The sequence below is a fragment of the Terrapene carolina genome, unplaced genomic scaffold (assembly GCF_002925995.2).
Source record: "Terrapene carolina triunguis isolate 2854851 unplaced genomic scaffold, T_m_triunguis-2.0 Scaffold58, whole genome shotgun sequence".
In the NCBI taxonomy this organism is placed as follows: domain Eukaryota; kingdom Metazoa; phylum Chordata; order Testudines; family Emydidae; genus Terrapene; species Terrapene triunguis.
In genome coordinates, this window is record NW_020664409.1 from 48,625,894 (window position 1) to 48,642,448 (window position 16,555).

Below are 16,555 nucleotides of genomic sequence, written 5' to 3' on the forward strand. Positions count from 1 at the left end.
CCCCCCCCCCCCCCCCCCCCCCCCCCCGGTGGGATTGTATCCGTTGATTACTGAGAGTGTGGTAACCTGTCCAGGAACACAGGATCGTGCAACCCAGATTGTGTCAGTGTATTCTCATGTTGCTTTTAACCCTGTACGTCTGGCTGCTTTTAAGGCAGAGGCAGGGAAGTTCTTGACGAATCCAAGCAGGTTTATTTCAATCTTTGAAGGGTGTCTGGCTAGCCATAAGCCTGACTGGGATGACCGTAATATACTTATGAGAACCTTGTTGTCTGAAGTGGCTTGGAATCAGGTTATAGCCAAGGCTAAGAAGAAGGCACAGAGAAGGCATTTAAGGTTTAAAAAGGAAAGCTATTGGACACCAGAGGTTGTACACTCAGAAGTGAGTGTGCTCGTCCTGGTTTGTTTCTTCAAAGCTCTGTACAGAAGTTATGTTACCGGAAAAGTGTATAATGGCAATGTGTATGTGTTCATTGTTGGAGAAAAGGTGTACGAGTGAAGAGTGGAAGGTTCCTTTGTAAGTTAGAAGAAGCCGAGAAAGGGAGAAGGAAAAAGAACAGAATGAGTTAACTGAGGAAAATATAGCTAGCAGCTCAGTCATGCTGGCTCTATCCAAGGACATAGTTCACAGCCAAGACTTGGCTGACAACCAAGAGAAAGGGGGGCCTGAATGTGCCCAAGCAACTGTGAGATCTGCAAAATACTGCCAGGCATAATGAGGACAACAGAAGGGTTAAAAAGCAGCTTTGCTGGACAGTATTGGCCCAGGGATTTAAAAATTCCCCCACTCTGTTCGGACAGGCTCTGGCCAGAGACTTGGAGGAGTGGGACAATGAGGACAAAGCCCTCCTTCTGCAATATGTAGATGATTTGCTAATTGCTGCTGTGGGTCTAATCTCTTGTTTTAAAGCTACTGTGAGTCTCCTGAACTTTATTGGACTCCGAGGATACAGGGTAGTGGACTGTGGGCTAAACCTCTGTATGAATGTGTTAAGGGAGCGGATCATGACCCCTTTCACTGGTCCCCAGAAGCGGACAGGGCATTTAAAATCTTGAAAAGGAAGCTGATGGAAGCACCAGCCCTAGGTCTGCCCGATCTCTCTAAGCCGTTCCAACTGTATGTGCATGAATGGAAAGGGGTAGCTTTGGGAATACTTACTCAGTTATTAGGTACCTGGAAACGTCCCGTGGCATACTTCTCTAAGCAACTGGGTCAAGTTTCAAAGGGTTGGCTGGCATGTTTGAGGGCGGTCGCAGCCACTGCCCTAGTGCTTGGGGAAGCTGAAAAACTGACACTGGGAGGAATTGTGCAAGTGTATATTCCCCATATGGTTCAAGTCCTGCTGGATACTAAGGGTGGACTCTGGCTCACACAGGCTCGGGTTGCTCGGTACCAAGCGAAACTGTTAGAGAATCCTGAAGTTACCCTGCAAACCTGTCCCTCCCTTAATCCAGCTACCCTGCTACCAGAGACAGAAAAGCAGGAACATGACTGTCTGGAAATCATAGATGCCCACTACTCTAGCCACCCAGATTTAAAAGATCAACCACTCCCAAATGCTGACTTGGAATGGTATACGAATGGCAGTAGTACTGTTGTGGATGGGCAAAGGAGGGCGGGTTATGCTATTGTGACACTTCATGATACCGTGGAAGCTGAAAGTTTACCTGCTGGGACATCTGCCCAACTTGCTGAACTAGTGGCCCTAACTCGTGCACTCGAGCTGGCAAAAGACAAACGGGTTAATATCTTTACTGACTCAAAGTATGCTTTTGGGGTATTGCATGCTCATGCTGGTCTGTGGAAGCAAAGGGGAATACTAACAGTCCAAGGCTCTCCGGTCAAGCATGGCTCTCAAATTCTCCGGCTGTTAGAAGCGGTACAACTCCCCTCAGCAGTAGCAGTGGTACATTGCAAAGCCCATCAAAAGGAAGATCAAGATGTAACCAAGGGCAATGCCAGAGCAGACAGGGAAGCCAAGCGTGCTGCTACCCTGAAGTCACCAACAGAGGAGAATGCCCAAATGCATGCCCTTATCCCATCAGTAGGTGAGCTTGCAGCCCCTCAGTACTCCCATGATGACAGAAACCTGGCTGACAGTCTCAGTCTCCAGGAAAAGGAGGGATGGCTTTATTCCACAGAGGGAAAAATCTTCCTGCCCAAGGGCCTGATTCTACCAGTGTTGCAGAAACTGCATCAAACCACACACGAAGGCAGCGAGGCTCTTATCCAGCTTATGAATAAATATTTTCTAACTTCTGGACTTAAACCCCTAGCATCACAGGTACAGGCTGAATGTTTAATCTGCCAAAAGAACAACCCTCGACCAGGAGTAGCAGTGTTACCAGCCACCCCGGAACCTACCCCAGGCCCAGGATTGGTGTGGCAAATAGACTTTACTGAGTTTCCTAGGACCCAAGGGTACAGGTACCTCCTCGTCTTGGTGGATCGATTCAGTGGATGGCCTGAAGCCTTCCCATGTCGCAACAACACTGCCAAAACAGTGGCTCTTAAGTTTGTTAAGGAGATCATTCCTCGCTTCGGCCTCCCCCAGTGGATGGAATCTAATAATGGAACACACTTTACATCTCAAGTTGTTCAAAAGATATCAAGTGCTCTGCAAATCCCCTGGAAGCTCCACACACCATGGTGACCACAAGCCAGTGGAGTAGTGAAACGCACAAATCAGACACTCAAGCGACACCTCTCAAAGGTCTGTCAGGAGGCCTCTCTTAGGTGGCCTGATGCTTTGCCCCTTGTATTACTCCGCATTTGTGCTCTCCCTAAGGGCAGGATAGGGCTTAGTCCCTTCGAGATTATGTTTGGAAGAGCATGGCCTATGAATGGTACCCCAGTTCTGGCAGGGGAGTGGGAAGTGGGGTGTGGTTTCTTGTCTCAGTACATGTGCTCTCTGTCTGCTGCTATTTTTTCTCTTCACAGATACCCCAAAGATTCACAGCCTCTTCTGCTGGATGCCCCAGTCCACTCCCTGCAGCCTGGTGACTCCGTTCTCGTGCGGACCTGGAAGGACGAGCCTCTCCAAGAGAAGTGGAAGGGACCCCACATCGTCCTGCTTGTTTCCCACACAGCGGCAAAGGTCGAAGGACACAAGAACTGGATTCATCACTCTCGACTGAAAGCAGTACCCGCTCCTGAACAGTGGACTGTCCAGCCTGCTGAGAAGACTGCTAACGACGATTTGGGACTTAAGCTGTTATTCAAAAGACAGTAAGGGTCACTGGGAATGCCTGGTGATCTCTCTGAACAGCCACAGCACACTCCCCGCGAGAACCCTGAGCGTTGGTTTTATCTATTCACAGTAGGCCAACCTAACCTATGGTCCTGGTCCTTTTATTTTTTGATTTGTTTGATATCAATAATTCTTATCCACTGGGCATTTGGGTTGTTGTAATCACAATATGGGTTCAGGTTTAGGGTCTCTCACAGCATTTCTTTTTATCACAGAGGCAATTCTTCTGTTACCTACTGTTTCACCCACATCGCATGCAGGATGGGGAGCCATCCCTGCAGATATGGCTATCAATACCTATGAGGCCCTGAAAATTGCCTTTGCCCGTGAGTTCAATCTCTCTAACTGTTGGATATGTGCCCAGACTCCCCACCATTCAGCGGGATTGCCCTGGAGAGTAGTTCCCCACAATTGGTTAGACTATTGTCAAAGGTGGATGGTTACCAGCAGTAGCACCTCTGACAATTTGAGTTTGCGATCTAACTGTACTGCGGAAGCTCCTTATGGCCTACACAATGGCTCTTGGAATTCCCACTATAGTAGCACTCTTAAGCCCCAGCCTATTCGTCTACATTCTCCACCCATTGGTCTCATATGTTATCAGCCAGTACAAGTAAACATACCTGGTTTGCAGGCATTAGTAGGTGTAAATTTTATATTGGTCCTGGTATAAGTCTCACTATTCCTGTACTGAATGCCACCGGTTGGCAAACCGGCGCTGCATTCTTTGCCCTTTCCCCACAAGCCACCCTACGGGACTTACAAGGTCTGCTACAAAGGCTATCTTGCTCCTCCCCTCCGTGTTCTCACCCAGGCTCCCTCAGGTCGCCCTAGGTACTATCGGTCCCTGAGAGCTACCCTGGAACCCATCAGTGAAGGAGACAGGTTTGGGATGATATTCCTCCCTACCTATATGGTGGGATGGCTAGCCCAACTCTACAGAAGACTTTCTAAATTTCTCACCCAGTTTGCCAATGATACCCTGGCCATAGAGAAAAGCATAAGTTCTGAGCTGTACCAGCTTCGACTGCTGGCTTTGCAAAAACGCCAGGCCCTAGATTATGTGTTAGCCTCACGGGGCGGGGTCTGTGCCCTTATTGGAGAAGAATGTTGTACCTATGTCCAAGAGTTTTCACAGGATATTAACAAGCATATCTTGTCAGCCAAACAGGCCTTGAATCAGTGGAAGGCCCAGGAAGGGGAACCCACTATTTTTGATTCCCTTTGGGGTTGGTTACCTAGTCTAGGAGGACTAGGGGGAGGCATTGTTTGCATCTTGCTCACAGGTGTTGTGATATGTTTTGTCCTTTTCCTTTTGCTCGCTTGCTGTAAAGTGCTCATATGTAAGATTTGTACCTCCCATACCCCAGAGGTTCCTTTATATTCTCTTATTGATCATCCTGATTGCATGGAGCTTAATTGCATTTTGTCTTTAGAGTATGAGAAAACTCTGACAAAGGTTTGTTGAGTGTTCCCAAAGGAGGGATTGTTGGGGTCCACTAGGCATAGCTACCAGGTAACTCGGGAGAGTGGAAGGCCAAAAGTGCCGATGAAACTCTTTTGCTCTGGGCCTACCTGAACCACAGAACTCCATCTTGTGAACTCTCACCTACTTCTATGCTAACTGCTTACATGCTAAAGTAAAATATGTAATGGTCAGCTTTTCTCTAGCAGACAGCTGCTGTTTTGCTCGCACTAACAGAAACGTAGTGATAAGACGGGGGAAGACTGCTGTAAACAGGCCTTGCAAGGCCAAAAGATAAGCAGGTGAAGGGAAAGTTTCTAACATGCACAATGTGTACCTGCTGTAACTGTTGTCTGGAAGGGAGGGGTAGGGGTAAAATAGACAAAGGCTTGCACAGAAACTGCTTGGAGTATAAAAAGGGAAATTTATTTGTATGCACGGCACTTGATTTGAGATATGTTGGTCTCCTAGTGCCTATTCAGAGATCGCAAATAAATTTGTTTTGTTTCTCCACCTCGGTGTCTTTATTGGTGCAAAGCACACCGGGCAATGAACCCTGTTTGCCATCTCGGGGCCCATCTGGGCCGGCAACACTGGTATGAATTATAACAGCAGCAAGTAGATTTGCAGATCACTCATTTGAAATAATAGTGTACCAGCAGTGTTTGCTTCCCTAATCATCTCCTTGGGTGTTTATTGTAAAACATAATGATAAATGTTGGTACGGTTATCTGTTTCACTGCAGACCATTTTAGAAGAAACATTCAACAAGCATGCTTGCTTATTCCCCTCTGATGGATGAAGTAGAGATATTGGCATGGAGAGCAGTGAAGCAGCTGATCGTTAGGGGACTAAGAGTCCCAGCCTCCCACTCAAAAAACTGAAGTCACTCCAACCCTGCTTACAGGAGAAGGAAAGAGGAGATTCATTCCCTCCCTAGTACCAAAAGCCACAACTGCCTCCGGGCTGCCAGGAGCCTGAGCTGCCTCCCTCACCTTTCTGGCTGCCAAAAGTCCCACATGTCTCCTTACCCAGCTATTAAAACTCAAGCTCTTCTCTGACACTAAACAATTTCTAATATGCAGTTACGGCTTGGCAATGCATAACTAAATAAATTGGAATTAGATATCAAAATAGGCCGAGGAATAGTGTAGTGATACTGTTTACTGACAAATGTGAAAATTAAAACTTCACTATTTAAATTTATTTGAAGCTGCTACATAATCTCCACACCATTAAGAAGCCAGAAGGCCTTGCTGAACAACCAAGATCCAATATACAGGGACTTGTCTATGGGGTTCATTCATACTGCCCATGATATAAGTTAAGCAGATTCCTGCATAGGAAAGTTAAATGGCCGCTGGAGCCCCAGGCAGCGCTGGCCAGGCAGCGTGGAAGGGCTGGTTGGGGGACGCTGACCCCCCCCCAGCTCCGCCCCTTCTGCCCAAGCCGTCGGCCCCCCTACCAGTAAGTTTGTAAGAATGCATACTGACTGGACAAAACTAGCCAACCAGCAACTCCAAGGCCATAAGAAGCAAATATGTAAGAATAATTCAACTGTTGTAAAATAAATACATACATACATAAAAAAAAAATGGAATACATGAAAGGACAGCTGGATTGAGGAGGGTAGCAATGGCTAAAAATAGATAAATAAAAAGGCACCAATTTTAGCAGGATAAGTAAAAATATAACAGTTACAAGGATTTGGGGTTATGATGCGGTTATATTTAGAATAAAATAGTTATAAATGAGAATTTTAATGTGCACCTGCATAATGTAACAAAACAAGACATAAAGAACATGTATTTAACAGAGGGAGGTGGAACAATGCAGGACATTCACCGGAGTGGACCAGCGTTAATCTAACACTAGCAAACAGCTTACCCGCACCCCAGAAAAAGGTAAGAAATGGTTATTCACCTTTAGTAACTGTTGTTCTTCAAGATGTGTTGCTCATGTCTATTCCACATTATGCTGTCTACTCTATCTGCTTTACTTATGCTTTTTGCTTAATTAAGGTGGTAATATATTGTCCTAAAATTTTCATATTAAAGTTTTAAACTAGTTAAGCTTAGTTTTGGTGTGGATTGTGCTTTTCATCTAACAACGTAAAGCCATCTTCTCAAGGCCTACTGATACTGTGGCAACGAAAGATTAAAGTAGGTTTCTACCTAGGTTACTACAATACCCCTTAGTCACTCACCAACCCTTGGTTATTCACTAACAGACCAGGTTCTGCATCATTTTTCTGTCCAGGTGGAGTATCTGCCACCTATTTCCTTCTCACTGATCACACAACTGAATAGAAATGGGAGACATCCTTTTTGAGGAATGTGATGGAGTATCTAGCCCAACACAGGTGAGGAATGGATAAATGTGGGCTGGAGGCCTCCATTAAAGTATCTGGTTGAATCTGGCAGGCTTAATGAAAGATGAAACACAGCTGGGGAGGAGCTGAATAGTTATTACAAAGATAAGCGGTGCGGGTGGTAGTATGAGACTTCTGTGCTAAAACTCAGACAAAGAAGGGGATTGTTAGAGTTGAAGATAATGATATATAGCAGGCCCTAGATAGAAGAAATGAAGTGATTTTGTTTAGAGTACTAACTGGCTATTGTAACTTAAAAATCTTTTTTAGAATAAATAAACACAAAGACAAACTGTGTTCTGTAAGATGGAAGAAACAATTGATCACTTTTTAAGGATATGTAAAGCCTTTGCTAAAGAAAGGGAAAAGATTTCTGAGGAATTCAAATTTCTTAAAGTAACAAAAGCTACACTGATATTTAGTAAAAGTATCAGGGAAATAGAGTATTCTTAGAAAGGTGTTATTACGTTACTTGGAAGACCAGGCAGAGCGAAAGCATATAAACCACTATGTAGGAATTATAGTTGGTGGCTATAGATGGGTGATATTCAGAGTGAGGCTCATGAGCCACAAGTAGCTCTTTAATATGTCTCCTGTGGCTCTTGTAGTCCATGACTTTAAAACACTGGTTAATAATTAAATCACACACTCAGGATGCTTTTATTAAGTTATTAACCAATTGCAGTTGATAAAATAATACTTGGTCAGTCATTTTTCTGTGAGAATTTTATTTTTATATATATATATATAAACAATGAATTCACACTACTGTGGCTCTTTTGGGTAATGTTGATTGCTAATTTGGCTCCTGAACCAGTGAGGTCTGAGTATCACTGCTATAGACTATTCAGTCAAGTCTGCTTTGCCATTAAAAAAAAAAAAGGGGGGGGGGGGGGAGGCGGGAGAGCCCTGAAGGGAACAGGAAGGCTCCTGCCTGGTACAAAGAGCCCAGGAAGGGGCTGCTATGGTAGGAAAGAGTCCAGGGATATGGCAGCAAGGGGTCTGATGGAGCCAACTTCGTCTGCTTATTCTAGACTGGAATCCAGTGGCATGGGAGGGTCTGGCCACTGGAAAAGGTGGTGCATAAACAACCTGACAAGGGTGAGCAGGACTCCAGAGTTTGGAAACAGGCCTCCAGGAAAACAGCCCTGGGAGGAGTTGCTCTGTACAAGGGCAGTAAGACAATGCTGCAGAGCCGAAGACGGGATGAAGAGTGCAGAGAAGTGAGCCTGGATATAAGTGAAGAGTTTGAGTTTAATTTATTGGACTCCTAGAGAGTGCTAGATGAGAACCTGCTATACTGCATTAGCCACGTGGGGCAAATCACTGATCTCCAGTTGGGCTGGCCCTATTCTCAGAGCTCTAAAGAAAAGGGAGAGAGGCTACAAGACTCACTTCTGGTTTCTTTTTGTCAAAACAGCTGAAATTTGGCTACTTAAAGGTACGGGAGGAGGTTCACTGCAGAAGTGCACACAACTGGAAAAAATGAGTATGAGCATTGGTGGCAACGTATTTGGTAAAATACCATTATGAAAGATTTCAGAGTAGCAGCCATGTTAGTCTGTTTTTTTTTCTCCTGCTGATAATAGCTCATCTTAATTAATTAGCCTCTTACAGTTGGTATGACTACTTCCACTTTTTCATGTTCTCTGTATGTATAAATATCTTCTTACTATATGTTCCATTCTATGCATCTGATGAAGTGGGCTGTAGCCCACGAAAGCTTATGCTCAAATAAATGTGTTAGTCTCTAAGGTGCCACAGGTACTCTTGTTCATTATGAAAGAGTGTTTGAAGAAGGAATCCACACATAGAAGTTTGTCAGTTTTACAAGAGTGAGTCAAGTATAACTTCCAATTTTATTTGTTTCCAGGATTTCATGCACTATATTTAAAATATAGATTTAAATTACTAAATACATTAATATGTAGAGTGAAGCAACAAGGCATTTAGTTTTGATTCTTTTCTGTACTCATATACTTCTGTACTGGATACTTTTCAAATTGAGCTTTCAAGAAGACAAGAAATCTAAATGCTTCAGTGCACTTGTTTTTATGTACATAGATTTAGCTCAAACGTTTGTACTCTACACATTTTAATACCAAATCAAGCAGACCGTGATGCTGTACAAAATGACCAACTGGAGTTGTTTCTTCAGGTCAAATTTTCCTGATTTTCCTCTTGTAATAGTAGATAAGTGGCTATTGCAAGAAGATTAAAGCACAAAAAAATAAATGTTTGCTCAGTCTTTTGGAGTCATTAAAGAGCAAATACTATAAGGGCAATAATTCCATGAAATAAAAGCAAAAAAGGCATCTTTGAGTAGGAAGTTTTCTGCCACTGCCACTTGGGAGCTCATCTCTAACATTCTTGGATAAAATGTTGGTCCAATTAAAGTCAAAGGGATTTTACCATTGAGTATAGCGGGGTCAGGATTTTCACTCCTTATGTTTACAATTTAAACAATTCAAACATTAGACAGTGCTTCAACTTTTTACAACGTTAGAATAAGTTAGTAATTCTGCTGTGAAAGAATTAATATGATTACTATATCAGAGCATCTATGCCAAGCAAATTACTGTTAAACTTGGTGAAACATCAAAAATTTAAAAGTAACCTGCAAAGGAGAAAAGATGGGTTTGTGCTTTTTTTTTTATTGTTTCTGGTGCATCAAGAAGGCCTGAAGAGTTTTTCTCCCTGTCAGGATCTGGGAGGGTTTCTTCTTTCTTTTTTATATTAGAAAATTTTAGGTGTTGTCTGCCTTGGAAGAATCTGTGATGATTGGAGAACTAGCACAATGGGAGCTGTGCTATTGAGCAGTCAAAGCATTCTTAGGCTGTTAAACTCTGGGTTTTCATTTGTTTTGTTAGCACCTGTTTAAAACATAACTTTTAAGGAACATCTTGTCATTTCAATTAAAGTGAGCCCACAATGGCTATCTGAGAGGTTCTCCAACAAAACCAGACTAGATGTTTATTATTGGCCTATTCCTATTCCCATTGACTTAAAATGGGCTTTGGATCAGGTTCATGGCTTTCAGTGGTACCAGGATCAAAACCTAAGTGGGGGGTGGGGTGGAAAATTCCACCTCCCAAAAAACACTCCCACCTTTTCAGGCCATCTTCATATATCATAAACTAGTAAAAAGAGCACAAGCCTACATTTTTCAAAATCCTTTGTAAGCCAATTTTATCTTTTAAGAATTTGAGTTTTGGCCCGTTTCCACTTGCTGATCAGAGACATAAGAGAGACAGCCCTTGTTGGGAGAAAAACTGTAATTTTTTTAAAAGTTCAAAGTACAGTAACATGTAGTTATTAATACTTTTACAACAAGGTATGTCCATTTTAAACGTATATGTAAACACACTAGTCATCTTTCTGATGTTTATCAAATCGTTCCGATAGAGCCCTTAATATATTTCCTGGTAGTTTTTGGTGTCTGTCTCTTAGCGCTTCGATGGCAATCTTTGTCTGTTGAAAGAAAGAAAGAAAGAGAGGTGGAAACATTTTATATTATAGGAATGACGAGTCATTATTTTCTTCAAGTTTTCCCAAGGTTGTAAAATATATACAAAAAGTCTAAAACTCTATGGAAAGTGGTAAGGGTATGGGCAGAGGGGGCAGAAAAGGGAAATTCTTCACAAGATCCCATCAAACACTTGTTGAGAAAGAGTCTCATTTCCAGATGCTAGTGTATTTTCCTGTGATAACTAAGCATACTAAACAATTATATCTCGCTATGCAATAGTGACATAGACATGTTATCTCACTAAAGCCCTAATTGTAATAATCTCTAAACTAAACCAGCACTGAGAAAAACCTATTCAGTGTAAAATCCTTTGCCACAAGTTTCAAGAGGCAGTTTCTGTTTCAAAACTAGCTATACACTTTTCAAACTCTATTTTAAATGTTTACTGTTCATTAAAATATTCATGGCATGGCTAAATAAAAAGGGAGGTTTAGGATGTAAAAGGACAATTCCTTCAGCATTCAAATGTACTGTTCCCAACAAATCAGGTTTCTTCAGGCCTATTGACTCTCATCCACTATAATTAGGCTCCAGCTAAAATATGGTAATCAGCCAAGACACTTTCCTCTACACCCCACCAACACTAAAGAATTTGTTTATAAACCAGGTCAACTTGAATTTAGTTAAAAAGGTCAATGGGAACTCTTTGGTGCTCAAACTCTTGGGGTGGGGGAATCAGACTATTTTTGTAGGTGCCTAAAGATGGAATAATGAGCCTAGATTTAGGCACATAATTTTGAAAAACTTGGCTAATACATATAAATGCTTTGGAATCAGGAAATTTTAAATGTTTCTCATACTAACATTAACACCCACAGTGCTCCAGTAGGGCCCAAACCTCAGCCAGTTTACACCAAGTAAGGATCTGGCTTATAATATTTATCATTTGCAGATGACAGTCATGTATTTTCTTGGATTTCATAGATTCTAGGACTGGAAGGGACCTTGAGAGGTCATCAAGTCCAGTCCCCTGCCCTCATGGCAGGACCAAATACTGTCTAGACCATCCCTGATAGACATTTATCTAATCTACTCTTAAATATCTCCAGAGATGGAGATTCCACAACCTCCCTAGGCAATTTATTCCAGTGTTTAACCACCCTGACAGTTAGGAACTTTTTTCTAATGTCCAACTTAAACCTCCCTCGCTGCAGTTTAAGCCCATTGCTTCTTGATTTAATTTCCATTTTAAGAAAACTGGGGAGAGGAATAGCTCAGTGGTTTGAGCATTGGTCTGCTAAACCCAGGCTTCTGAGTTCAATCCTTGAGGGGGCCATTTAGGGGTCTAGGGCAAAAAACCTGTCTGGGGATTGGTCCTACTTTGAGGAGGGAGTGGGACTAGATGACCTCCTGAGGTCCCTTCTAACCCTGATATTCAATGAGAAACTGCCTCTGAGTTTTGGTATTTAAAGATGACCTGTAAAGCAAGACCTTTTTTTTAAAATTCCTCCTTTAGGAAAAGTATATAAAGCTAGTCTCAGGGATTTTCTTTTGTTTATAATATTCATATGAAAAGAAGGATCTATTATTTCTAATGTTTGTAGGAGAAACTTGATAAGATCACCAGAAAATGAAATTAGTGTTACAGCCTTAAGTAACATCCTGAGCCACATCTCTCCTTCCCTCCAAAGAGTCTCTGAGACTATATACAGATTGTTTACTCCCTCTGTCCCTCTCCACCATAAATGAAGCAAAGTGTGGATTCCATTTCTTAGAGAGAAAGGGATTGTGTTTGGAGAGATGCAACAGAGAATACATCCATGTAAGACCTCTAGTCAGGTCTGCTAGCAAAGAAAGGAAAGGAAAGACTATAGCCACCTGACATTTTTACTTAAAAAAAAACAACCCTAAACATGCCACAGAAAAATGTCATGAAAAAATATGTTAAGGTAGTCCTACATCAGGAAGAACCAATGGAGGGCACAAACAAATAGTTGCCTTTGCTTGCAGTGCACCTTTAAAATATTCCTCTCCAAACTGTAGGAGCTTTCAGGCTCTCATGTATTGAAAGTGATGTTTATCAAATAGCACTGTCAGCTATTCATCAGCAACTTAAATTCACAGGAGTACCATTTATCCCAGATTAAGCTCTCTCACATCACAAATGAAGCTTCACTAACTGCCACACCTGTAAACTTCTGGGTTTAGAGTCAAGCTGTATTCCTTTCTCCTGCAGAATATTTTAGTAATGAGGAGTCCTATTAAGTTACCTTCATTTACTCCTGTGCAATCCCATTGTCTTCAAAGAGGAGACTACTGAAATCTTGCTGGTTCAGCTTTGTGCAGGAGTGTCCTTACAGCCTTTGAAGCTGGTGAATGATCCTTTACCAAGCAAATATAGGAGGAGAAAATGGAAACCTCCTAAAGTCCAGGGGCTGCTTTGTCATTTTGCCTGAGTAAGGCCTCTACCCTTTCCCCTTGTTCCTTTGAAAAGAAGTCACCCTTTCCTTTGTGGACCTTCTCTTTGGCCTCTGCATCTATCTTAGATGACAGAACAAGGTTGGATTTGTTCCTTGGAAATTTATAAAAGCACAATGTGTCTTTTCACATTACTGTTAATTCTCAGTCCTCTTTAATTATTCCTCTCATTGGGTTTAGGGTAAGTCGTGTTTCCTTTTTCCTTCTTTTTGGAAGCGTCTTCCTGTGGATGAATGGATGGACATTCTTTTTGGCTACATGCCTCCAACCGTAGTGAAGCAATGACTCTTGTGTAATGGAGCCAAAAGCCATGCTTGGGTCACCGGAGTTAGATTTCTCAGCATGTCTAGGGGACTCTGGGTGCCCAGGCCTGAGGGATTTTGGGAAGTTAATGTGTGTTGAGGAAGGGCAGGTACTGCAGAGAGAGGGGAGATTCTAATGTAATTCTGTTTCTTTCCTCTCCCTGGCTTTTCCCATTGTACATTCAGGAGGTCCTTCTCGGTGATGGTGGTGGTGAAGGGGAAGAGGAGACAGGATATTGGTGATCTGAATCTAAGGGAAAGCAAATAATTCTCTGAACTTTTAAGTGACTGAAATTAAGTTTATGTTGGTGGAGGAACGTAGCTGCTCCGATATTCCCACATCCAAGTAAGTGGCTCAGTCTGGAACATAAGAACATAAGAACATAAGAATGGCCCTACTGGGTCAGACCAAAGGTCCATCTAGCCCAGTATCCTGTCTTCCGACAGTGGACAGTGCCAGGTGCCCCAGAGGGAATGAACAGAACAGGTAATCATCAAGTGATCCATCCTCTGAGAACCTGGGAATAGAAAAGATATTTTCTTCCTCCTGGGAGTCAGGCCTGCATTTGAAGTCATTTTTGATTTTAGAAACTACTTTGTGCAGCTCCTCAACTGTCTTCTGCTTCTCGAGACATTTTATGCTGTACTTGTCACTGTGGAATCTAAATATACCACAAAATAGAAGAGGATAAAAAGCAAGAGGAAAGAAGTAATAATAATACAGTCCCTTTAGCTCCCATAGAAAATAAGAGCAGAAAAAGATTGCAGAAACTGCCTCAGGGAAAGCTGCAAATGTAAACAAAGGTCTGAATGTAAAAAGTGTTCACTCTCAGGTGAACCCAGCAGCAATCCAGTCAGCTTTTTACCTTCTTTGTCTTCTCTAGAAGCTTGTGTCCTTTGCAGACCTCTTCACCATCACTTACACATTTGTTACCTCAATATTAAACTAAAGCAATGTGCTCTAAATAGAATTATGCATTGAAGGCATTCAGAGAGTAACACTGGGGCAGAACACAGCAGCTGTCTCAGTGAAGCATTTTTCTGGGAACTCATGACATAAGTGCTCTGGGATCTGCACTGGCTGTGTAATGGTGCTATCTAACTCCAGGTGGAGTTTAAGGTATTGGTTATGACTTAGGAAGCCTTAAATAGCCTGTAACCTGCCTACCTGAGCTGGGCCGGCCCACAACATTTTGGTACCTGAGGCGGGGAGCTCAAATGATGCCCCCATACCCCCTCGCTTGGGCCAAAACTTTGAAAGGTCTCAATTCTGCCTTCTTCCTGTTCTACTCCTCTCATGGTACTGCTCTGCTACCTACCCCAATAAAGGAGAACTAACAATTTAAAATGCCTTGTTCAAAAATTTTAAATAACACTTAACTTTCAAACACCTGAACAGCAAATGTAACTTTTCTTGTCTGCATAGTAAACACTGGCATTTTTATCTGTTTGAATAATCAAAGTGGTGCTTTCCATGCCTTCTTGGTTGCAAAGATATAAACTGCTTCCTGAAGGTCCACAGTCTGGGCCAGCTCATGCTCTATTGAGATGGTTGCAAGGCCGACCAGCCTCTCCTGTGTCGTTGTGGAGCGTAGATGTGTTTTTATTAACTTCAGCTTGGAGAAGCTGCGTTCTCCACTGGCAACTGTTACAGGAAGTGTTAGAAGTATGCACAGAGCACCAAAAACATTTGGAAAGAGGATGGTCATCTTATTTGTGCACATATATTCCAGAACAGCCTTTGGAGTTGATCCTGCTGAAATATATCTTAAAAGGGCTTTCAGTTCATCACCTAAATCACTCGCATCAATATCGCGCATGTCATCATGTGTCAACACTGTCTCTAGTGCCCTGCATTGCTGGTGTAGGTCTTCTTCTGGTATAGTGAGGAGTTTTGGAATATCATACAACATCCCAAATATACTGCTGTGTTCCTTGAGCTGCATGAAACGTTCTTCAACTGACTTTATTGCACAATCTAGCACCTGATTAAAGAATTCAACTTTGAATTGTTGTTTCGGGTCTCTTTATGGGATTATCCCGTGCCTCGTAATCAAAATGTCTTCTTCTTCGGTGGCTCTTGTATTCTTGAATGGGTGGGAAAATAGCTTCAGTGTGAAGTTCCTCTGCCAACTTCTGTGCACTCTTCAGAAGATTTTGAAATCCCTCATCTGACCAGTAAGACTGTAGGTATAACTTTGCTTTGTCCAGCTTTTCCATTGCTCCAGATATATCAAGGTCAACACCTTGGAGTCTCTTGCTTACAACATTTATTTCAAACAGTATGTTATGCCACAACACTAAGTCACACAGAAATTTGAAGTTATGTATGTTTCTGGTGATTCCATTTCCCTCTGCCACTGTTCTCCCATGAACAGTTCCTGTCATAGCTTGGGCCGGCCCCAAGCAAAAAAAATTTTGGCTGCCCCCCCGCATCCTCCTGCCGCCCCAGCCCTGGGTCACTGGTAACTCGCTCCCAGGGTGGGTCATTCAGCAGGAATTTTGGATGTGCACAGAACACAGACACGATTGGTTCCCATATGGTTACAGAACTGCAGTAAAGTGGAACAATTTTCAGCTTGTGTGATTGAAGGCTATCTGGATGCATATTATAAGACTATCCTACATAAATGAGAAAAAGTTGAGGTGCCTTTATTATTCTTTTGTTCCATTCTTTGTTTCTATGGGGAATTTGCCAATGCAATATCACTGTCTTCCTTTTAAACAAATAAAACTAAAACTTAAAAATAATAATAATAATAAAAAAAAGCAATGGCTGTTGAAAATAGCAATTCCAGTCCTAATAACCACTGGGAAGCATTTCTTGCTCAATTTATTCTACTTTTTCCTACAGCAAGTTACAGTGGATCAGTATACTTGATTTGGGAGAAATGAAGTAACAGCTGCCCAAATTGAGCTTGAGCACTCCTGAATTTTGAGGGTGTTCAAATCTGGAAGGCAGGTGCTGGATTCCCTTTCTGAATATTAGCTAAATCTGGAAAAGAAAAGTCAATTTCTGCTTCCATGGCTCAGAAGTGTAAATCCTCCTACGTGCCTGGTACTGTATCTAAAGCTGCCCAGTCTAGTAGAGCCTCCCCTCCCTTACTTTTCATTTTAAATTCTAGTGGGATCCACGTACCTGCCTTGCTAGGCTTCAGATAGAGAGGTGCAATGTCCATTTAGTCCACCCAATTCTTTCTTTGGGGGAGAGCCCAGGGC

The 16,555-nt window shown here is 42.5% G+C and overlaps 1 protein-coding gene across 2 annotated transcripts in view; it reads right to left on the reverse strand.

Annotated features, from left to right (window-relative positions):
- Positions 1 to 10,453: 10,453 nt before the first annotated feature.
- LOC112108160 (transmembrane protein 68-like) overlaps positions 10,454 to 16,555 on the reverse strand; it is a 112,195-nt gene continuing 106,093 nt past the window's right edge. For both annotated transcript variants that reach the window (XM_026647340.1, XM_024202189.2), the window contains exon 6: positions 10,454 to 10,558. In XM_026647340.1, the coding sequence (XP_026503125.1) occupies positions 10,454 to 10,558 (105 nt within the window). The remainder of the gene's footprint in view (positions 10,559 to 16,555) is intronic.